Raw genomic sequence first — 24,647 nt, 5'->3', positions numbered from 1 at the left:
TGCTTAGAGTTTTTTTTAATGACACCGTAATTGTTACTGCTACTAATTTCAGTGGCTCTAGTGGGTAAATTAACTTCTTCCTGGCTCTTTCCCTTGGGGCTTTTTAATGTTTAGGATTTTTTGTTTGTTTGTTCCATCTTTAGAGAGCTACATTTAGCATGTCACATGGCTGGTCACTCCAAAAAGTAACCGGTTCAGAATAGACCCTCCCATCCCACTCTCCTGTCAACGAGACGAGGATGCGTGAGTGTTTGGATAAGCCTCGGAGATAGGGAGTGACTTTCTGGCCCCAGAGAAGTCAATGGGAGTCTTGCCTTTGACTGACTTGGGGCCAGGATTTCACATTGGATGCTTCTTTGAAGCTTAACCCAACCCCTTGAAGATTCCCTCCCTGCCCTCTCTTCCAAACTCAGTCACATCCTCCCCCTTTCCCACAACTTCAGTTTTCTCTCCCTTGCATCCCAGATCTTTCCCTGACCCCAGCTTTGCTGATATCATGGGTTGGGATCCTTCACTCTCTCCAGCTCTTGAGTGGTCTGTTTTACATCTTTCAGGTTCCAGAGTTTCCTGGGTTTAAAGGTGCCCCAGAATGCAATGCTTCCGCTCCATTCCCACCAGCCCTAGGTCAACCTAGAGCTCCTGTTGTATGCAGAGAACATCTGGCCCAGCCCAGCTTGCTTAGATCCAATGTGATGATGAAATGGACTTCAGCAGAGGCTGGAGACCTCAGGAAGGGAAGTGGGGAGGGAAGAGCGTGAGATGGGGACTCAACTTACGTGAACTTTTCCAAATTACAAACAAAAGCTTGGGTTAAGCTCTAGTCCGGTATTTTCCCTGAACCCCTTCACTCAGCCCCGTAAGTGGGATATGCTGGAAACCCCACTAATTTCCTTCTGGCTGCTTTATGCTTCTTGCCTAGTGGGTCCGTATCTTGACTGGGCTCTCTAATGCTACCTTAAAACAAATAATTAAACAAGACCTAATAGGAACAGGAGGAAAGAAAGAAAAGCTGTGTGTGTGTGTGTGTGTGTGTGTGTGTGTGTGTGTGTGTGTCTAAGTAATTAGAGCACAGGGAATGAAGTTGTTGGAGCAGAGAATTTAAAATTAAAAAAGTTAAAAATCACTTGATCTCCCCTATCCAATCTAAAGCTTTTCATTGACTCCAGACTTACTCCATAGATATTGTAGGCAACTTACAGTGATTTAACTCTACTATATCTGTGACCTCAATTTAAAAAACACACACAAGTCAGCAAATCCAATTCTTCGTAATGGGCATTCTCACGAGTCTCCCCAGCAGCTCAGGTCGGGCTTTCCACAGAGTCGTTGTTGCAGGTCAGACTGGCCACACGGTAGGAACAGACCTTGGTTTTTACTAATCGGTTCACTTTCCATAACTGATGGATGGAGGGACTGTGGGTTATTCCCCAGGTGCTCACTTCAACTACTCTTGGTGTGATTGGTAACTTAAATCACATGGTATCGTTTCTACTTCCTGATTGGGTGACTGGAACATGTTTTGAACATAATAGCAAATATTCTTCCTTCCACATGAGCAGAGCTGCTCATGTGAAGAGAAATCAGTTCCCACTCGTTTGTGCCAAGGGAAACCATTTGTGTGAATGAGCACAAACAGCAAGGAATACGGTCAAATCAAATACTCGGGAGTGCTTTTTTACAGTATTTAACCCGCTCTAGGTTTACCTTTCCTCTCCCTGGCTTCCTTGTGTGCTTGCTCAACATCGGCACACTGACCAGGCCCCACAGAGACACTAGTATGGTTTAGTGCATGTCCAGTATGTAATTCGCTACAGCTGCCATGATTGTTTGCCGTCAGATCCCATTTCCAGTTTACTCCGAGTGCAAAGCAACTGGCCTGGTTGAAAATAAGTCCTGTGGTCACAGGGTCCTTCGCTCAGTGCTCAGTGTTAGGGAAAGGTTCTCTCCTGATTACATAAAGACAAACAGAGATGCCATTTTTGTTTTCCAAGGCTGTTTACGTGTTGGCATCCAGTCAGCACGAATAGCGTTGCAGAGCATCTCTTGAGCCCCGTGCCGCACCCTGATGGGGAATGGGAGAGTCAGACACCTGGTGTGCACAGTAATGAATTCCCTCATGGACTTGGGTTAGAAGAGACAATTCAGTCAGATGCGTCTCAAACCTGAACCCACCTGGGCAAACCAAGCAAGAGCAGCAGCTCCTGGTACACTTTTATTCAAGTCCTGGCAGTTTGTTTCGAAGAGAGCTGCGTGAACATTCGGTACGCAGACCTTCGGACTAGATTTTTGATCCCCTCAGTAACCACAGTGAATTCAATTTAGCTCCTTGATTATCCACCAGAATCTGGGAGGCTCAGATGTCTGGTATGTTTTAGCCTGCCCCATTAGTGGTCCAGAATGGCCGCTGTAGCTATGCACTGTAACCCTGTAGCGTAGACACAGCCTACAGTAATGGAAGGCATTTTTCCCGTTGCCGTAGGAACTTCGCCTCCCTGAGCGATGGTTGCTAGGTTGATGGATACATTCTCCCGACGACCTAGCTGCGTCTGCACTGGGCATAGCTACGGTGCCAAGGGGTGTGGATTTTTCATACCCCGGAGTGCTGTAGCTATGTCAACCTAAGTTTTAAGAATAGATCAGGCCTCAGTCTCTTCTGCAGTGCTGGAAACCCTCTGCACTGGCCAGCTGGGAGCATCAGCGAGTAGGTACATATGCTTGGAGTTTGTGTGGTTTTTCTCTTTGCAGTGCAGAGGCCACTTGCTTCTACTTTGCTTTCAGCCACACATACCAACCTAGAGAGTGCACCCCCCAAATGCCTGGGGGAGCCTTGCTTTGGTCCTGTGTTGGGAAGGAGAAATCATTCCGAACGGGTGAGGTTTGGTAGCCTTCCCCAGCTCACGGTTGAGTGTTGCCCTGGCCTTCCGCACGGACAGGCTGAAGTGAAGGCCAGCGATCCGTTTATAATGAGCACCGCTGGCCACTTAATGCAGCAGGTTATTCGCTGCTCACAGCTCGTTGGAGAGGCGGTGACAGGGCAAATAATTTTGTATTTTTTTAAAATAAGGGAAAAAAAGATACTTTGTGGCCTGTGTCGCTTGGATTTATTACGACCTTCTTTGCCAAGTGCAGAGGAATCCTTGAGGCAGGGCAAGAGGAGCGGCAGTATGGCCTAGTGGATAGGCTGCTGGCTTGGAGGTTAGGAATCCTGGGTTCTATTCCCAGCTCTGCTACTGACCTGCTGGGCAAGTTTTTTCCCCATCTGTGCCTGTGTTCCCTCCCCCCACGTGGCCTGTCTAGTTTATTTACAGCGCAAGCCCTTTGGGGTTAGAGGGACCATCGCTCCCTAAGCACAGCACCCACACGAGGAGGACCCCATCTCAGCTGCTAGACTCCCACAATATAGGTAAGAGAAAAACAGAGGCAAGTTTGGGTTAGGGTTCAGAATGAAAAATCTTGCCTAGCCCCTTTGGGCAGTGGAATTCCATGTGCTGGGGGTGTCTCCCCCGTAAACTTTCCCCATGCAAGCAAACTGAAGTCAACGGAGTTCTGCCTCTTGGTTACCGGGCTCAGCACAGGGGGAGGGACTGGATGACTTCTTGAGGCTCCTTCCAGCCCTATGTTTCTGTGATCAGCTGAGAATCTGCTCCAAGGTCCCCTGCCCCAAAGGATTGCCAGTGTAGGATAAGGCGAGCAGACAGAAAGCCAGGGAGAAGATAAGGGCAAAGAAAGTATGACCGTGTAGTTGCTTTGGGGAGCAGTAAACGTGGTTACGCTGATTTTTACCATAAAAGTTTACAGGACTAGAGTTAATTAGCTTCCTTAAGTGACTTGACTTTTGTGTGTGTGGGCACATGTGCATCTAAAGGTTGGTTCCATGCGGCGATCAAGGCATAAAGAGTTCAATGTTAAATAAAAGTTACCTGCCCTCAAAGAGAGAGAGAGAAACGCTTTTATCCTTCTCCCTGGGGAGACGCCTACCGTCATGGGAAGACACAAGGAATTGCTTGATGTAGCACAGGAAGTTTGGCTTTGAAAAACAAAAGTGAATCCAGTAAGTTACAAATGCTTGACTAACTCCATGAATAAATTTAGGATCTTTGTCTGGAGTTATTCATCAGGAAATAAAAATTGAACTTTCTTTGCCATAACCTGCTGCGTCTAACGTCCCAGTGAGAAGCAAACTGGTTTTGGATAAATAATTTTCCTCTCTTTAGAGCATGTTTCATCCAAAGTTCTCAAAGTGCTTCACAGACCTTAGTCGAATAAATGCTCACAGCTCCCATGTGAGGTAGGTAAATATTTCCAATCCCTATTTTAAAGGTGTTCAAATGGAGGTTCATTGTTGTTATGGGACATGCCGAGGGACACAAGGAGCCAGTGGCAAAGTTTGGGACATGCCCCGGGAATCCTGGTTACCAGTCTGCTGTGCTAACTACTAGATGTTGTTTCATCATAGACCTGAACTTTCAACCCAAGATTCTAAGTCAAGCCCTGGATGTCTTCTGAAGCTCAGACACATTGGATGAGCTTCTGGGGCCATGTCCAGTCCCTGTGTGACTTGCTGAAGTCAGCGTAGGTGTGCTGGAGGTGAATTAGGATTTTATTCATTTTCATGCACTTCTCCACTTCCTGCCTTTCAGCAAGATGTCAAAAACCACAAGTACCAAACTACCACAGTGGGGCAACTGATGCAATGTTTGTGACCTGCATGGAATGGGAAGCCAGTAAGAAAGAAAAATCAATAAATATTTGTCAACTCCACTGGCAATGGTTATAAGAATTCTGAGAGCCAAACCCTCAAGATCTTAATAAGATTTGGAAAAGGCCATTTAAATGGGTGAGAACATGCACAGTTACTTCCGTTAGGATGAAAATACATAGCAGGTATATAAACCCTGCCCCTTTGGGGCGTGAGCCAGCCACTCACTGCCTGAGGAGGGGAAGAAACTGCCGCTGTAGGCAGATTACTCCATAATTGTCCATTATGGGCCAGATTCTCAAAAGGCCTTAGCATTGGAGCGTGCTGAATGCTGAGCTCCTCTGAACATCTAGCCCTGCAAAGCCATCTTTGTCCAGTTCTGGTATCTTCCCTGTGACATCTGGTACTGGCCACTACCGGAGACAGGCTCCCAGACTAACTAGGCCACTGGTCCATATTCTGATTCCTTTGTTCGTGTGAGAGACTCAGCACCCATGACCCTGATGCACAAGTGACCTTGGACAGTCAGGATTTTAAATTTCTATTTGAAGAGAACCCCTGAGGACAGCTGCCCGAGAACTCTTGCAAGATTCCCTCCTGGCTGGTGCTTTTGTGGGGGATTGTCAGTAAGAGGCGCAGAGTTGGACAACTGCAGAGGAATGAGTGCAACCAGACAGCTGCTTGTTCTCCAAGAGAGCAGTTTGGCATTGTGGGGTTGTGAATCTCACTAGGACTTGAATACAGCAAATCTGTGGCAAAATCTCCCTGTGCCAAAGACACAGTACAGAAGTTTGAAGGACTGGTTTCTTTGCCAGACGAATGTTTATTCTGTGTGTCCTATGAGAGCAAAACAGTTTACCTGATTAGAGCCAGGAATTGCTGGGTGGTTACATACAGCCTTGCACATGTTGTTCTGCCGTGCCAGTATACACAGTGCAGAGTCCCATAACCCCGATGCATGAAAAATACAACTTAATAACAATTAACATTTAATCTTCCTGCAGTTGCTGACCCGTTCACCACAAGCAGAAGCTGTTGGGATAAATTTGAGCCTTTTAAACTGATAAAACTGCAAAAGTTGTGAGGCAAATTGATGGCTGGCTGGGCTGCATCTCACAGGGATGCTGTTTCCAGGGTGCGGAGGAAGTCCTCCCACATGAGCAACCTTGCTGTTTGACAATTCAAACCATTGCTCCCAGAGGAGGAATTACTTTGGAGAGCTGCTTGGTGCAATAAGGACTCCTTTGCATGCTTGTCACTCTTGCCTGTGGGACTGCATGGCTCCATTATGTCCTGTGAAGACCTTCCCCTTTGGCCCCAGGCCATGAACAGAGCAGGATTGTCAAAGGCAGCACCTGGCACCCAGCTCCCATAACTCTGACAACCTCCCCCCAAAGCCGGCCCAGCTGCAGATGGCTTGGCGGGCCCTATACAAAATAAAGAGTTGGTGTCAGTGAAGTTCCTAGCATGCAGCAGCCCCTGTCCTACAAACACGTTCCCCACGGGCTGCTCAGCAGGGAGACCAAGGACCAAAGCGCACTCCCACCCCTCATGAAGGTCCAAAGTTACAGGAAAGGTTGGCAGGGGATGTCACGGGGGAAGCTTGCCCTCTTGCTGGTCCTGCTGTCTGGACCCACAGGTCTAGAGTGGCACCAGCAGTCAATTTTAAACTAAAATGTGTTTAGTCCTGCAGCACCTCAGCACGCTGATGTCTAATTACGGCTTCCTTGGCTTTCCCATCAAGACGTCTGTAATTAATACCAGCTGGGTTCCAGGCCAGCAGAGAGAGTGGAATTGAATCTCCCAGTTTAGTTCCTTTCGGAGAAGGCTTAGTATAGTGCAGGGGTTCTCAAACTGGGGGTCAGGACCCCTCAGGAGGTCACGAGATTATTATGTGGGGGGGTCATGGCCTCCATCTCAAACCCCACTTTGCCTCCAGCATTTATAAGGGTGTTAAATATGTAAAGAAGTGTTTTTAATTTAAAAGGGGGGTCGCACACAGGCTTGCTACGTGAATGGGGTCACCAGTATAAAAGTTTGAGAACCACGGGTGTAGTGCAAGCAGGGCTGGCTCCAGGGTTTTGGCCGCCCCAAGCAGCCAAACAAACAAAAAGCCGCGATTGCGATCTGCGGCGGCAGTTCGGCGGGAGGTCCTTTGCTCCGAGCAGGAGTGAGGGACCGTCCGCCGAATTGCTGCCGAACAGCTGGGACGTGCCGCCCCTCTCCGGAGTGGCCGCCCCAAGCACCTGCTTGGTAAGCTGGTGCCTGGAGCCGGCCCTGAGTGCAAGGCTCCGTTCAGCAGAGAACTCCACGGCTCCGTCTCTCCGGGTTCCCTTTGACCTGCCTGTCCCAGCTCCCGTTAGATCTCTGGGGCATACCCAGCCGCGCTTAGTGCATGGAGGCCCAGGTCTGCCTTAGCAGCACGCTGCCCCTCGACACATGTCTCCTCCCCCCCCCCCACTGGCTGTTAGTTGGGATTCCTGTGTAGCCCACACGCTAAAGCATCCTACTGCCCTAAGGGGCCTTTTTCATGGCATGGATAATAGCTGCCTCCCTGCTGCTGATGGAGATGGCGAGAGGTGGTGAGCTGGGATTAACTGCACACTTGATCCATGGCGTATGGCTTGCAAAAATGATGCTCGTGAGTGAGGCAAAGTGAGACGATAGAAATTCCTCCAGCTCTTCTAGGGACTGTGGGGAATAGCTCCCAGATGGGCATTGCCACGGCCAAGCCAATGCTAACTGGCACGCTACGGGAACTGAGATGCTGTCATTCTTAGTCCAGGAGCTCTCAAGGGCGGGGCCCAAACAAGCATCAGAGGTTCTGACCCCTCTGCCCTTCCCATATGGCTAGATGGGAGGGGCATCGTGGTGGTTGTGGGGGGGGGGCTGGTATGGGGGAAGTTGAGAACCACAGTCTTACTAAGTATAGGGGAGGAATGTGGCACTGTGGATACTAAATTGGGCCCAATCCGATATCCCCTATTGTGCTGTAGCCCTGTTGGAATCGTTGGCTCCTGAGCAAGCCTGCAGGATCGGGGCCCAGAGCGCCAGCTGTTGCCTTGTGAACCGTCTGCTCGGGGTCTGCATCCTTCGCGGCTGGGGATGCTGGAGTTCTGCAGCTGGCTCTGAACCAGGCACTTCAGATCGTGGTCCCCGTAACCCCAAGCGCCAGCATCAGGGTCAAAGATGGGAGTCACCGCTGTTCTTGTTACTTGCAGTGGCATGCAGGTCACCCCGACATGCCCGTCTGGCATGGTGCTGCAGGTGAGCCCCTGCCTCAGTTTCCCCTCACCTGGGGTATAAACAAGTTAAAGCTGGCCTTTCTAGTATTCAAGAGCGCCCTCTTTAGGAGGTCTCATTTATTTATCAGGACAGGATAACACAAAAACATAAGTGTTAGTCAACTCCTCCTCTGGATTAATCAGCCTTCCGTCTCACCCCGGATGCCCCACCTGCAGCTTGGGCCTTTGCGGGGCGTTTGGCCGGACACCAGTCTGTGTGGGGCTCTTTGCTGAGCCAGTCCCTAGCACTTCCCCAGGGGGTGCCGGGCCCAGTTCATTCTCCTGGGCTGCTACGGTCCCGTGCCTGGGAACGCTGGCTCTGGGTCTGCTCCTCTCGCCGTCAGCCTCTGCTTGCCGGGGGGACCTGGCCGACCCATTTCCCTGGGGAGCCTCGCTCCTCGGGTGTTTCCCCTATTTGCTGCACACTCCTAAGCCTTTGTTAGGCCCCGGGGTTCCCTGACTAACTGTCGCCCAGGCACCCAGGTATAAACAGCTCACCGGTGGGTTTGGGTCGGCTCATTCTCCGTCACGGTGGGCTGGGTGCCTGAGCCCCTCACGGCCAGCGACCATGTGCCATTGTTATAAGGCTGACGACAGGCTCTGCCAAGATCGGACACTGCACGTGCTCACAGTGAGAGACAGTCCCTGCCCTACAAAATGCACCTTCCGCACAGACAAGCCCAGCAAAGGGTAGGAGAGGAAGGGACTCGCCCAGCACCACAGAGTCAGGAATGGAACCCAGGTGTCCTGACTCTAGCCCAGAGCTAAGCCACACTGCACCTCAACTAATTGCCTTTCTGCTCCTGGGCCGGGCAGTGGTGCCCAGAATGTGTGTGGTGTGTGCAGTGACGAGTAACAGTAGCTCTGCTGACCTCTGCTCCCTCAGAAGCTGGGGGACGGGCCCACGGTGTGTTTGTCCGTCCAGGATTCTTGCATGATGAAATGCTGACTGGCCTCGCCCATGGCGCTGTGCGATTCCTGTACTGCTCTTCTTCCCTGGCAGGCAGCCTGCTGTTGCCAGAGGGCATTTGTCAAAGAGCTGTGCCAGCACCTTGAACATCTGTACGTCCTCCGCCAACATGCAGCCAGCGGCTCTCCTTGTTTATCAGAACAACACAAAGCTCAAGATTATGGTCCGCCCTTGCAATCCATCCAGAAAACAATTGTTACTGGAGTCAGTTAATTTGCCGAGTGGTGTGTGATTGCTTCAGCCGACAGAACAGTGTTACCAGCCAATTATATTACAAACCCACAGAGAGAAAACACCTTCTCGGAGAAATGAGTGAACTTGTCCTCCAGCAGTCGCGGGGCCCGGAATAGACTCTTCCAGAGAGCTTTTCACTGAGGCAGCTGTCTCCTTCCCATCCACTGTGCTCTCTAACTGCATGCAGGACTGAAATTGAATTCCTGATGGGTACTGTGTGAAGCCGGCTTCTGTGGCCCTTTGCCCACCCCGATAAAGGAGGCTGCGGATTCACAATTTAAACGGGAAACTGGTCGTCTGCCTCCCTCCTGTCTCCGCGGCCCACGTCGCGGCTGGAGAGCCAAGTGTCGCCTTTTCAAGGGGATCCGTATGCTAGCAGATTGCTTCTCCTGGCACTTGGCTGTGGAGCCAGGGTGATTGTTAGAAGGGGCTCTCTCAAGACACAGCTGATGCCTTATATTATTAATGAGGAAAGAATTTTTTAAAAATCAAAGGCGCTTCTCACTGGAACTGAGGTTCACCCTGTTTTTCTGTTTGCAAATAGTTCTATAATGGCATAGATGGTCACGGTGGTCCCTTCTGGCCCTATGAATCAGTTGAAAAAAGGGGGTATCAGCAGGATGGTATCCACCAGCGCTCTCCATTTGGGCTGAGCTCGCCCTGGTTTGTTTCCCTTGGGGGCATGCTATGTCAATTGCGAGATGTGACCTCTATGCAGGGCAAGGACTGACTCCGTTTTGGGGGGAAGGAGGGGAGGGTTGTCCTTTTGGAGACTGGGGGTAGATAAGCTGCTAGCTTTGGTCCACTGGATAGTGCACTGGGCTGGGACTCTGCAGACCTGGTTTCAATTCCTGGCTCTGTTACTGACCTGCTGTGTGACTGTGGGCAGGTCATGTCTCCTTTGTGCCTCAGTTTCCCCTCCTGGTCCTGTCTGTCTGTCTTGTCTTTTTGGAGTGTAGGCTCTTTGGGGTAGGGGCTGTGTTTTGCAATGCCTAGTGCATTGGGATAGCTTCTAGGTGCTGTGCTACCAGTCAAAGGTGCCCAGAGTAATAGAGATGTGGGGGGGTTGCATGTTTTTATTATAAATTTAAATAAAATCTATCGACAAATCTCATCTCTGGGCTGTTCTAACCTTTCGCTTTGATGTGTCTTTGACTTTTTGTTATAGATTCATTCGTTCATTGCGGTCAAAGCCATAAAGAGACCATTATGATAATTTAGTCTGCCCTCCTGCATGCCCCAGGCATAGAATTTCACCCATCAACCTCATAACTTCTGGTTGAGTTATATGGAACTTTACACAAAAAAATCCATTCTTGATTTAAAGATTTCAACGGACAGAAAGTCCCCGCCAGCCCTTGGGAAGTCATTCCAGTAGTTAATTACCTTCACTGTCAAAAACATTGTGCTTTATTTCTAGTCTGAATTTGTCTAGCTTCGGTTTCCAGCCCTTTGATCTCGCTCAGCCTGTGTCTGCTACATTAGAGAACCTTCTGCTAAATCTTCTCCCCGTGTAGGTACTTATGACCTGTGATCCAGTCACCTCTTAGCCGTCTCATGGATAAACTACATAGATTGAGCTTTGCGGTTGTGTGGGGTTTGAATCGATCTTGTAGCTCTTTGCTGATTCTACCCAATTTTTCAACAAGGAGATATCCCCACCCACTTTTCTGTGGGCTCAATGGGATTTTAAGGTGCAGAGTCATACTGTGGTGACAAAGATATTCTGAACATGTGTTTCTGGATTCAGTCTCTGGATACTGAAGGAGATTCTCTCTTAGGTATTAATAATTTTCATAGTGTGTGGTTGATTATCTCCATGACATAGGTAATCTGGACATAGGACATTCTTCTCCTTGGTTCTGACTGGTTCTCTTTAATCAGGAGAATAATGAAGGATCAATAGTGACTAACGAGCGCCCATCTGAGATGAATCCTTCTTTGGACCATGGTCTGGCTGAACGCTCCCAAACACTGAATAATAACAGTGGAGCAAACCAGCCAAGCTGTGTTTTATCAAAATCACTTTTTCTGCCAGCTCTGCTTCTCACTGGCTAGTCTGTTGATTTTACTTGATAATCTCATCCATCTCGAACTATGCTCTGCCCTGAGGTGGTTTCCGTCTTGGACGGGTTGCTCAGAGGGGCTCTGAATTCTAGGCACTGGTCTCTGTGCAGCTCCCCCCACACCCCTGAGATGCTCCTGTCTTCTCTGCTCCCCACTCCCTGCAGCATCTGTGACTTGCTCAACACTGAAAGTGCCTAATTGACCCCTCTGAACAGCTGGGGCAGGCAGTGCAGAGGCTGGTGCTTCCCCTCCACAAAGGCAATGGGGGCAGCGTGGGAAGGGAGCAGGGCCAAGGGGAACGCCCGCCAAGCAAGGGAGGGATGTAGAGCAGGGCTTGGGGTGATCCCTGGCCCATTCCCGCAGTCAGTCCATCCTCAGCCAGAGGGGAGAGCGTCCATTTTGCTTCTGAAAGCAGCTCATTCCTTTCATACGTGAGAGGCGGTACTTGGGACTCACCAGTCACCTCCAGTCACCTTCACCTCTCACCTCCTGTCGCCCCCTCTCCCTGGGGATCTCAAAGCACTTTACAGACTGAGTCCTGGGGAGGTGGTGACTTTCCCCAGTGAGTCAGAGGCAGAGATGGGACTAGAAGCAGGTGTCCTGGCTCCCAGTCCCCTGCTCAAACCACTAGATACCCTCCCTCTTCGTAACCGTCAGGCCTCTAATGGGGAGCTTTCAACCTCCCCCTCTCCCTGTGCAGAAGAGGTGATCTGACAACAAGCACTCTAGGATTTGTCCTGCCGCTGCATAGCAGCCAGGAGAGAAGCAGAACGGCACCGCTCGCGGGAGCTGCCCCTTCCCACCAGGCAGTTTAGATGTGGAGATAAAGTTGTTATGGGTTTGTTGATTTGGTTGATCAGCACGGCTCAGAGTGGAAGCAGCAGGGCCTGCCATAAAAAGGAAACAGGAGCATTAGAGTCTCGTTAATTCCTAGGATGCATCAAAAAAAATGGATAGTGGTAATGCAGCCCATCTGCTGTCGTGTGCAGCAATAACGTTTGTTTAAGGGGAGGGTTGGGAAGGCGTCGCTAACCTGCGGGTCAGGAGGCGAGCGGAACTGCTGCTCATCAGTGCAGATATAGCACGGCCAGCAGCAATCCCGATCCACCCTCAGCTCAGCATGTTTATCTACCGGGGGTACCAGAGCATCTGTGCACCTCACAATCGTCAGTGTATGAGTCCTCCCAGCACCCCTGGGCTGGGCGGTTCTCTCCATTCCCTAGGGGGGATGGAGTAGACTTCCTGTCTTGTCCCAGGTCATGTAGGTCTTTTGATTCCCAAGCTAGCACCATAATCTCTGGCCCATCCTTCATCTCCTTAAAGTTCTGTCCAGCACAAGGGCAGTATGGAGAGACAGTGCAGAAAGTCTGACTGCTTCGTCTCGTTTTCTTACTGATTTTTATTGTCCAATCATCTAAAACACAGACAAAATGAACAAAAAGGAGATTGTGTGTGTGTGTGTGTGTGTGTGTGAGAGAGAGAGAGAGAGAGAGAGAGAATGAATCTCGGTTTGAAGAAGAAGCAAAATTGGCAGGAAAAGCAGTGATTTTTAGGTTTCTAAGGGTGGTTACTAACTGGATATTTGTAAGTAATTGGCTGTATCTTTTTTAAGCCATTAACGCCGCATACTGTAGCTCATTAATTTATTGCCAGAGGTCCTCCCGTCAGAGCTATGCACAATTGTATAAATTAGCACCAGTGATACTGGATTTTAAATTGCCAAATATGTGTACCTGGCAGTGGACATTGACATTGAAAATGATCTTCTAGTTGCACCACGATATAAATTGTTTCCACGGGTGATTGTTGTATAACCCAGGAAGCGTTTTAAAGAAGCGCATGAGCACTTATGAATAAAAAATAACACCTGCAGCTAGGAAAGCAGTTACCAGGACTCCCCATCCTCCTGCTTCAGGGCAGATGTTGATCAGCAGCTGGAATCAGAGAAATTTTTTCTCCCATATGGTGCACAGTTCAGTGCATTTTAGATGTTCTATATCGTTCTCCAAAGCATTTGTCGTTGACCGCTGTTGGATGCCGGTTCCTGGGCTAGCTGGACCATTGGTCTGCTCCGACACAATGGGATTTTGAGCTAGCGGGTGTCAGTCTGCTCTGATAAAACTCGGGGAGAGGGCAGGCTCGATGGACCATCTGGCTGTTTGGAAATGGCAATTGCTAGGTTTTTAAGAGCTCCGCTAGGTGTAGGAGATGGATGTTTTCTCATTTGTATTCAGACCTCCATGCCTCCCAGTATATCCATCTATTTTAAGAAAGAATCAGACGAGGGCCTGTCAGAATCCCCCTGGTGGGCATTAGACACATGTGATCCTCTGGGGTCAGCCTGTCTGCCCGTCCCTGGTGCGATGACGCCCAGAAACAGACACTAGTGCGGTCTCTGGAGGGCTTCAGTTTGATGGTGGGAATTGTAAAACTCTGGGATAGGCCCTGCCCCTTGAAGGGGGTCACTAAACTTATGAGCAAACTTTCGCTAGCATTGCCCCACCCGGCGGGGGCCATTTTGAGAGGCGCTGGAGATGTGTATAGACAAGGGCAGCAGGAGTAAAAGAGAATTGTAGGAACACGAGTCTCATTTGTCTAACGTTTGTGCAGCGCCCAGCCCGACAAGGTGGGGGCCTGGAGACGCTAGCGCACTGCAAATACAAAGTAGCATCGCTCTAGGTAGACAGGTCTGGAATCGATTTTGTGTCCCAGCCTTCAGCAGTGAAACCCGTGCTCCCATTTATAGCCCCCTGCAGACTCCTTATGCAAACACTGATGGGGAATCACTTGAAAATAGTCTCTCTCTCTGCAGTGCTTGTGGGAAAGAGGCACCTGAAGGGCCGTAGGATTTACCAAATTCCCCCCAACCCACAGTCGAGGGGAGGGTGGAGAGTTGACAGTCCATCCATACCTCACTGAGAACTTTCCAAGAGCAAGGTCAGGCCAACCCTCCAACCCCTCAAGCCAGCGGGCTGGCTCTGACCTCCTTTAAGTGGCTCTACTCCATAGACATCACTCCTGATTTGCACCCTCCCCAGTGTCCTCTGCCTGCCAGCTATTGCCCCTCAAGCTGTGCAAAGCCTGGCGGCATTGGTATCTCTGGTCACCGGGGGGCTGTGGCAGCTTTGAGAGAGGCTGTCTGGGAGGAAATCACAGTTAATTTCCAGAGCCCTAGAGAGTGGGACCAAATGGGGAGGTTGGAAATGGAGCCTCTGAGCCCATCAAAGCAACATTTTATTTGGGGCGCAACAGCAGCCCGGTTAAGGCCGAGCTGCTGCGTGCGGTCACGCTTCTGGCAACTGCCATCCCAGCATTCCTGGGGAGCCGCTCCGGAGCAGCAGTGCCACTGGATTTCATCTGCATTTTGCTAACTTGAGGTCCGGGAAGCTGCAGCTGGAGTCACACGTGGTTTGCTGAGAACGTTTCCGTTTTCCTGCGGGTGGTGCAAAATGCCTGCTCCTAGGGGACATCCCGCTGCAAAGCCTCTTCAAAGGGGACGGTCAGAATGAATCTGTCTCAGCAACCTGCCCGTCTGCTTTAGCGGCTGCCAATAGACGGGTTGGGTTTGTCTGTGGGTGCCCAAGACTGGCACAGAGCTGGGGTTGGTTTCCTCTCCAGTGCGTGCATGTCCCTGCCGCTGAAGGAAAGTGCCTGGATTCGGGTCAGGCACCCGGGTGGAAAACGATCATTTTTCATCTTTATTCTCCTTTTGCAGTATGAATACCCCAAGTGTGACTGTGTCGCTTCTGACACGTCTGTCGGGTTTCCTAATCGTAACGGAGACACCTCCCTACCCTGGGAGCTGGACATGATTTTGGAATAGCTCCTAAGATGGGTCTGTTCTGTGGAGGAAGTGCTGATAAGCTCCTGCCAGGCGCTTGCCCCAGGGAGGCACATTCTGAGCAGGGCTGGGCGAGTGGCAAATATCCCTCTATGGCAGAGGAAGATGGAGGCCGTGTCTGCCTGCAATGCAAGGTGTGGGTCAGAACACTCCCAAGGCAGTGAGAGAGAGAGAGGGGCCTAGCACTGTCTATATGCAGCAATTAGCTGCAAATGCACTCTGCACCTACTGTCATCTTAACTGCAGAGGTGGTGACCCGCAGAGACTCCAAAACCCAGGGTGCAGTGCTGTGTCTTGATTTGAGCAGCCAGGCCTCGTGGCATGCTAGGTTCTGTAGACTCTGAGGACCCTCACCTCCATATTAAAGACACGGACTTGTTCTACTGACAGATTTCTAATGCATCCATTGCTGAGGCACCACCATACCCCTTCTCTGGGCACGGAGAGAGCGTCCATGATCTATAGGACAGGAGGAGTTCACCTCCAGGATGTCCATGCAGGCGCAGCGTTTGGGACTAGCCGTCCGACCTCTTCTGTTCTTTAAAGGCAGGTGCTGAAGTTTTTGGATTCCTGGCCCATAACTTGGGGGGGAGACTGATTGACACTGCTCCTCAGATGGTCACCAGGACATCACGGCTGCAGGTCTGACAAGGTCACGCCAGGCTCTCCTGTGACCAGACGCCTGAAGGTGTCCTGGGCCTGTACTTATGGAGTAAAAGGAACCCTCGTTCTTGTGCTTGTGGTACCTTAGAGACTAGCAGATTTATTTGGGCATAAGCTTTCGTGGGCTAAAATCCACTTCATCGGATGCATGCAGTGGAAAATACAGTAGGAAGATATATATACACAGAGAATGTGAAAAAATGGTTGTTGCCATACCAATTCTAACTCTTATGGAGTGTTTTCACTGACATGTCTCATTCGTGCCCACTTCAGGTAGCTAAATTGACACATCTCTGTATCTTCCCCCGGTGTGACACCCCAGCAAAGAACATGCAGCCTCTGACAGTCGTGACCTTGTTTATAGCCTTGAGTTTAATATTGTGCGTTAACACCATGGACTGTGCTGTAGGGGCAGTGCTGGGGCAGGCTTACCAGGAATGGAAGAAAAACTTCCTGTTGTGGCCGCAAGGACCTTATTGAGGATAAAATCTGACAGCCCTGTATTGGCTGAAAGCTGGTGTGGTGCAGATGTATTTTCTGGTGGTGCTTTGAATGCCCTCTAGCATGTGTTCTCTAGCACACACTGCACGGGAGGAATGTGTAATGACTTAATCCCTCCTGCGAAGAAGTTTGGTACGATCTCCCCTTTGTAGAGGGGAAGCAGAGGTGTGAGAGGAATGGACCGGTGGCTGAGAATCCAGAACCCAACTCCCAGAATGTGCTGGCAGGAACACCAGAGGGGTTGAAAAATCAAGGTCCTGACTGCTGACTGCCTTCATAAGGGTCAGTAACCCCAGTGCTCTGCTAATTTCCACTCTGAACAATGACATTCTGCCTCCCTAAAGTTCTCTCTACATTATTGTGTGGGGTTGATGTACACTGCTAAACCATTGCTGTGTTCTTCTCCAGCACTGGCTGCAGCGATCTCTTTCCAGGCCTTAGTTGGTAAAGTGCTTTGGATGAAAGGGGCTGCATAACTGAAAGGCTCTTGTTCTTAATCAATACAATACGGACGTGTGACAGTTACCCAGGAAAATCTTAAGTATTTGTTGGCCAGTTCCATACAAACTAATAAAACAAGATGGGATAAATCCACTGCTGTTGTAACTCTGTCTAAATCTGTTTTGTACAGAGGCTTCATTTTTCTCATCATTCTTCTGTTTTCTCTTTCAGAATAAAGTCTTAAATGTGGATGCAGTGAAGGTAAAGCTGCAGGTAAGCCCCTGACCCGCGTCCGTCTTCTCTGCATGATCCTGACCTTGTCCATGTCAGCTTGTTTGCTGTGGGACTAGTGCTGCTGGCTATGGTAACTAGAACCCTATAAATACCCACGGTTGATCGAGGGCTTCATGAAACCCTTCTGCACGTCCAAAAAAAGAAAGAACCAACACGTTGGGTTGTGTTGGGTTTAGTTTGAAAGGATAGCTTGTTTAGGTTATTAAACATCTTTATTAATTACCTGGATGTAGGACTAGAGAACACACTGATCACATTTGCAGATGACACGAAGCTGGGGGTGTTGATAACACTTTGGAGGATAGAGCTAAAATTCAGAGGGATCTTGATACATTGGGGACCAAGGCTATAGACAACAAAATTAAATTCAACAAAGGCAAATGTAAGGTGCTGCACTTAGGGAAGAAAAACCTAATGCACAAATACAGAATGGGGGATAATTGGCTTGGCAGCATGGCTGAGAAGGATCTAGAAGTTGTGGTGGATCAGAACCTCAACATGAGTCCGCTGGCGGAGAAGGACCTTGCAGACCTCTGAACTCATGTAGTGGAGCTGAATTCAGATCTGCTCAGGCTGAAGAATTCCCAGCATGATTGGCTTTGTATCTCTTGGACTTTCTTAACACGGTTCCCCAGAATATGGTCTCCCCAGGGAACCTGGAGTTTTGCGAGAGATGTAAGGAACATACCAGAGTGCTCTCTCCCATCTGCAAGCGACTTTCGAACATGTGCTGCAGGGTAATGAAATCAGCAATATCTAACACCAAACAAAGCGTCCGCCACACGCTGGGGAGCAGCAGTTCGCGGAATAGCTTTGGCAGTTGTGATTTTGCATTAGTTCCTCTCTGCGACTATTTACCTGTTTCTTTATCTTTATAATAGCTTTAGTGGGAATTTCTCTCAGCGCTGCTGAGAGGCAGCTCTGGAGACAGGCCTCTGTGTGCTATTAAACAAGTACGGCGTACCTGGCTGCAGTACAAGCTACCCCTGCCTTCCCTGCTAATGCCCCTCAAGCCTGATTGTGAGGGGTCACTTGGGGAAGGGAGGGGAGGCTAGTCTCCATGGTCCATTGACTCCTTGACCTCCCTGCTGGTTATTCTTGTGCTGGGGACACTGGTCCAAACCCAGCAGCTCTTTTCACGTTGGTGACTGAACCGCCACTGGGTGAGAATGAATTCTGATTGGACACAGCCCCGATTCAAACCAGTTACTTGGATCTTGTATATACTTGGAATGAGCCTTGATTTAAGTTGCTGATTTAATTCACCCATGCAGACAAGGAAAGCCACAACTGAAACTGCTGGAGGCAATCCCTACTTGAACTTGTATATTTAAAAACAAAAAGGCATACCTTAAAACTCTACCAAAACAAGACACTCCATTGTACCCACTTCTCCCCCAGGGAGAAGATGAGAGAACAAACATGTGACAGATGTGTAGTCATGTTGCTTAATACACTGCTGGAAGATGCTCAGATATTATGGTGATAAGCTTTTGGTATAAGAACCTATATAGAAACCAAGGTTCCACTGGTCTAAATCATGTCTTTCCTTGTCTGCAACGGTGGTGCATTATGATGGCTGAAATCCAGGCTAATTCCTGGTGCAGACAAGACCCTTGTGGTAAAAGACTCCATGATGAAAGACACTGTGACTTGGTCCCCTGATCCATCCCGGCCCCATGATATCTCAACTCAACATTTTCAGTTCCAAAACAATCGGAGCTGCTGTAATGCCACAAGATCTGGCTGTCTTCTGTGACCTCTGTGCCAGAAGCTAACTAATAACATTAGCTCTCCTTTCCCCCAATAGGATTGTGTGTTTCTGCGCGAACACATCACTGCATTAAAAACTGATAAATTCAATTAGTAGGTCCCCACAAATCCATCCAGCAAATGGATTTTCGATTACGGAGGCATTGTAGGCTGTTTGTCAAATGCCATCATTTCAGTATTCAGACATGCTGAAGAATGGTGACGTGCCTCTTAAATATTTATTGCACTTGTCACTTTTTCTATACTTAGCCCTACAAACATCCCTCTGTTGCAAATTAATCATGTGCGAATAGATCAGACCATGAATTGTTGTTGAAATGAAACGTTAAAGTCATTTTCTCAGGAGTGCGCATTGGCACTGGATTTTATATTTGTTTTCCGAAAGAATATCCGGTTGGGTCTTAATTTTTCTCCCTTCGTTGCTGAAACCTGCAATGTTTCCTCCATCGCTCTGCCAGCTGGTGTTGCTCATGTGAGCAGACTGCTGAACGCCCAGCTATGAGTCACTTCAGCCTGCGGTACGTGGCCTGGCAGGACATGAAGCCATCAGGAGCTGAGTGGACCATTTTCCACGGTGCTTCTCTTGGTGGGATGGAGACATGGAACAAGTAGCTTGTGGTGTTAGCATGAGTGGCCAACACCTAGCAAAGAAGTAATAACAAATAGAACTAACTGGCTAGATCTGCAAAGGCTTTGTGGTGTAATTGCCCACACAACCCCTTGGCTGGGCCAGCTCACAGGCGGGCTGAAAGGAAAGAGATTCTGATCGCTAAGCACAAAGAGCAAATCTCTGAAAAGGTGGCTTCCGTACTATTATGGGTTGGGTGTGACCACAGCCCTTCATTGAATAGAGTGGTAAGAAACAATTAAGTTACCAGGTAGCTGAAACAACAACAACCTCCATTGCATACATGGGCCCATGTCACCACCCACAGCAAAGGCACTTGGGCAAAGGGGGTTCACTGGCTATTGTTTTGTGAAGGCACGGGTGTCTGAGAAAGCATCAGAAAGATCAGAGAAGCTGGGTGATAAGGGGCAGAAAAGCCAAGAGCAGTCACACTGGGAGTGTGGCACTGAAAAAAGCGGAGAGAGTGCTTTTGGGCAGAGTGTTGTCTGAAAGAGGCTTGGAGCGATGAGCAAAGACATGATTTCCTGTTGCTTGATTCCTGCTGTGTTTGAAGAAACAGGACTTCAAATCAGGTGCTTCTTTGAGGCAATCCTGTTTCTTTACAAAGGATGTGCAGTCATAATTTCTAACTGGACCAACCCACAGGACCCCAACATTTGTGGCTAACCACTTGAGTCAAAAGGGGTAACTTTATAGTAGAATTAAAACAATAATTAGCAGTCCAATCAGAAGCTGCCATCTTGATAGCACACTGGGGCAGGGATGATTTGGGGGACTGCAGGTCCCTTTCAACATGTGACTAAGCAGGAGACTTCCGAAATCCTCCTTCCATTACTTCTCTGTAGTCCTTGGATCAGCTCTATCCAGCCCCTCCCCCTTAATTCATTTTAAACTTAAAAGAAATGAAACCTCTTTAAAAGGAAAACAAAGGAGCCCGGCGTATCCTCCCAGCTCCCAGAGCAGCCTGGGCTGGTTTGAGCATCTGGCATTGTGTGTGACGCTGTCCTGTCTTTGCCCTTTTCAGATCTGGGACACCGCGGGGCAGGAGAGGTTCCGCAGCGTCACTCACGCCTATTACCGAGACGCCCATGGTAAGAGCTTCTCTGCGCTCGCTTCTTTCTAAGGGGGAAAAGTAGAGTTTAAAGGGACAGTGTCAGGAAAATGTCTGTTGTTCTGGGGGGCCTTAAGGGCCCCGGGATCATGGATCCACACAGAGCGTCCTGCTCCTTGCTGGTCCCTCTTGCTGCTGTTTGAGTTTGTGCTCCTTGCTTGGGCTGGGCAGTGAGTCTAGTCAGCTCTGTGTTACCGTCACTTCCCCTCCTGGTTTCTGTGCCCCACCTGCTGCTGGTGAATCTGGGCCACAACTAAGGTGACCAGACAGCAAGCGTGAAAAATTGAGATGGGGGATGGGGAGTAATCGGCACCTATATAAGACAAAAGCCCCAAATATCAGGATTGTCCCTATAAAATCAGGACATCTGGTAATCCGAGGCACAGCACGGCAGGAAGGGAGTCCATCATTTAAAAAAAAAAAATTTCCCAAGGACATTTTAAATGATCTCCTCTATACTGCCCAGCTCCTCGGTGACCGAGCGAATCTCACCCCTCTCGCACCTCGCTATTTTACGGAGCTGTTATTGAGAAGGGACGCTTTTAGCACCTGAAAACACCCTTTATTCCTAGCGTTAGTACTAGAAATGCAGGTGATTTTAAATGGAAAGAATTTTAAAAGATCAAATGGATTCGTTTTTGGCCTCATCCTGCCTCTGTTGGAGTCAGCGAGGAAATCCAGGGTGTGGGATCAAGCCCTGTCTGCCCTTCTCCTGGGGCAAGGGACGTAGACTGGTTAGTTTCACGTTTAAGATCCGCTGCTGGTGGTAATTGGTGAGGCTTCGTTGAAGCCCGTCAGGGTGAACTGACCCTTTAAGGGAGCTGGGAGCCAGGTTTAGCTTGTTCCTCCTGTGAAGGGAATGAGTCCTGGGGTCATGTGATGGGAACATTTGACTGCTGGGGAATATAAGGGCAGCCCAGAGAGTAGGTGAGGGACCTGCAAAGAACAGGAGTCTGTTGGGGGATAACCTTCAGCTGAGGTCCTGCTGGGTGAGAAGCCCTGGTTAGGGGGCCTGTGAGCCTGGAGGGAGGGCGCCAAGGAAGGGGCAGCCCTGATAAAGGGCCGAAAAGACTTTTGAGCCTGGCAAGAGGGCGCTGATACTCATTGTAAACTGAGAGGAGGAACTGAACCCCGGGGGAAGGCTTGGAAGGTGCTGAGTGTTTATGGTAACATACCACCCCCAGAAGGGAAGGAGCAGTGTTGTGAAAACACCAGTTGTGGTTTGCTTGATTAGTGATTGGAAGGTAAACTGAGGCAGTGGAGAGGCCTGAAGCCAGGCCGCATCAGCCCTGCTGCAAAGCCTGGAATTCTGAGCGTTATGGGGGGGGTGGGGGTGTTGAGTTATTTACACGCTCTGTACTCACTGCGTTTTGGTTCCTCTAAGCGGTTGTGAGAGGGAAGCTGTGGCTGGCTTTCTGTCTCAGTCGCCCTCCTGCTGGCATTTATAGAACGGATCCATCAGCACTAAGCAGATCGGGTGTTTCCCAATAGGATGCGGCCACAAAGTAACCAATAGTTTGTAGAGCAGAAAGAGACTCCACAAGATGCTGGTTAAATATCTAACAAGCAGTTCGCTGCTCGCTCCGGAGCGTCTGCTGAGTCGCGGGTAGCAGAAACGTGGCATTAATCTTCTAGGATGATTGATTGTTATCTGCCTCTGAATGCCAGGCGTCGCCCCAACGTGAGCTCTTACCTGGCTGGGGTATTTTATGGTTTTACTGTTAAGTTCTGGTGGCTGAAATGGTCCTTGGAAAGACTCCGGTGCAGCCACCATACAAGATTTTGTCTTTCACGCTCATAACCCATCCTTTGCCAGTGGGGCTCTGCCCCAACCCGTGCTGGTAGGGGTGGGTGTTTACCAGCCCGTCAGTTCTCCACGCCTTGTGGGCAGGGCTGGTGGAACAATTTGTAGAGTTAGGGGGCTGAAAGCCATTGAACAAAACAGTGAACACCCCATATATGATGAAAGCCAGGCATTGAGCTGCCGTTATTCCTTCAAGCTACCCCCCTAGATCCAGCACCCCGCCTGTGGGTCTCAGAAGCCAGATCTTGTACCAGTGACGAAGTCTCCGCGGTAACTAACGGCCAATAGGGATAGAGCTGGAAGGGGCTATAATGATTTGGTATGCCCTCCCTTTGAGAGTTTCCTCTGTCAGAGCATCCCCAGCCCTCCATTAAGCAATCTCCAGGCCGACCTCTTCTCTTCCGGTTCTGCCCAGGGAGCTCCAGTTAAAGTGAACGGGAGCTTCATAGATCTATCAAGAGCCGATGAGACGCTGGTGGGTCCCTCCGGGGAAACGGTTACCGAACGGGAGGTTCCTGTAGCTCCAAGTGAAATGAGCTGTAATAATGACAAGAGACATTTATGCGGCTCCTTTCCTTGGGGACGACCCAAAAGTGCTTGACAAACGGTATATGCAGGACTCTCCGGGGAGCCTGGGGAGAACGCAGCTGTTGCTCAACATTTCAGGGAAGAAGTGAAGGTGAATCCCAGGTCTTTGCAAAGGGATCTAAGACAGGAAAATGGAATCACCCAAGCGGGAACTTGCCCAGTAACCTGGGCTGGCTCTCCGGCCAGAGGCTGTCTTAAAAAAAAATCGTATTTTTCACATACACCATCTCAGGCAGAATACTGGCTTGACATTTTTCAGTGTTTCACAGGAAAATTTCAAAATGAAACCGCTTTTGTCATTAAGAAATTTCGAAAAACTTGAAATGTTTTCTTTTTTCTTCCCAGTTCTTGTTTTCCTCTGTTGCCAGGGAATGCACTACAGGGAATGCTGGCTGGTATTTTCTTCACCCCTTTTTCCACTCTGTAACATTTCCAAAGTTGGAGAAATCTTTGGAAAATTCGACTGGAAAATGGGAAACGTGCTGGGGGGAGGGGAGGAGGAAAGCCCTAGCTATCGCCAGCACTCGTATTGCACTGAAAGGTGAAAAACGAAAAAACAGAGAGGGGAAAACAAAAGCCTGAAACTCCCAAAGTTTTTTTTAAATAATGAAACAGAAATTTCAATTCCAAACTATGTTTAATTTCAAAGTTTCCCTTTGAAATCTCCAAAAAGGCTGATTTTCAATGAAACCCCGTTTTTCCATGGAAAACTTTGGCCACCTCTAACCACAAATAGTTACGGCCCTGAGCTGTGTGCAAAAGGTAAGAGGCCGAGCCCCCAACAGCGCTGTACTGCAGCAATGCCCCAGTACCAACTGGGGGCAAAGATTCCTAGATTCTCAAGCCAGAAGGGACCATTATGATCCTCTAATCTGACTCCTGGGTAGCACAGGCCAGAGACCTGCTGCCCCAAAATAATTCCTAGAGCAGATCTGATAGAAAAACATCGAATCTTGGTTTCAAAATTGTCAGTGATCGAGAATCCACCACGACCCTGGGTAAATTGTTCCGGTGGTTAATTACTCTCACTGTTAAACATTTATGCCTTATTTCCAATCTGCATTTGTGTATCTTCAGCTTGCAGTCCTTACATCATGTTAGACCTTTCCCTGCTAGACTGAAGAGCCCAGTATTAAATGTGTGTTCCCCATGTAGGTACTTATAGACTGTGATCAATCACCCCTGAACCTTCTCTTTGTTAAACGAGATCAGTTGGGCCCCTGGAATCGATCACTATAAGACATGTTTTCTAATTATTCTCATGACTGTCTCTGAGCCCTCTCCAATTCATCAACCTCCTTCTTGAATTGTGGGCACCAGACCTAGACACAGGATTCCAGCAGCAGTCGCCCCAGTGCCAAATGCAGAAGTAAAATAACCTCTCTGCTCCTACTCGAGAGTCCCCTGTCAATGCATCCCAGGAACACGTTCGCTCTTTTGGCCACAGCATCACACTAGGGCCCCGTGATCAGCTGATTATCCACCACAACTCCCAAATCTTTCATAGAATCATAGAATATCAGGGTTGGAAGGGACCTCAAGAGGTCATCTAGTCCAACCTCCTGCTCAAAGCAAGACCAATTCCCAACTAAATCATCCCAGCCAGGGCTTTGTCAAGCCGGGCCTTAAAAACCTCCAAGGAAGGAGACTCCACCACCTCCCTAGGTAACCCATTCCAGTGCTTCACCACCCTCCTAGTGAAATAGTGTTTCCTAATATCCAACCTGGATCTCCCCCACTGCAACTTGA

At 49.3% G+C, this 24,647-nt stretch overlaps 1 protein-coding gene across 2 annotated transcripts in view; it reads left to right on the top strand.

Moving 5' to 3' along the window:
• The window catches only part of RAB26 (RAB26, member RAS oncogene family), a 200,277-nt gene that overhangs the window by 117,884 nt on the left and 57,746 nt on the right, over positions 1-24,647 (top strand). For both annotated transcript variants that reach the window (XM_034784219.1, XM_034784220.1), the window contains exons 3-4: positions 16,932-16,973; positions 20,420-20,486. In XM_034784219.1, coding sequence (XP_034640110.1) covers positions 16,932-16,973; positions 20,420-20,486 — 109 coding nt within the window. The remainder of the gene's footprint in view (positions 1-16,931; positions 16,974-20,419; positions 20,487-24,647) is intronic.

Source organism: Trachemys scripta, chromosome 10, assembly GCF_013100865.1.
Source record: "Trachemys scripta elegans isolate TJP31775 chromosome 10, CAS_Tse_1.0, whole genome shotgun sequence".
NCBI classification, from domain to species: domain Eukaryota; kingdom Metazoa; phylum Chordata; order Testudines; family Emydidae; genus Trachemys; species Trachemys scripta.
The sequence above is the reverse complement of the archived record's forward strand: the minus strand, read 5'-3'. Positions and strand labels throughout refer to the sequence as shown.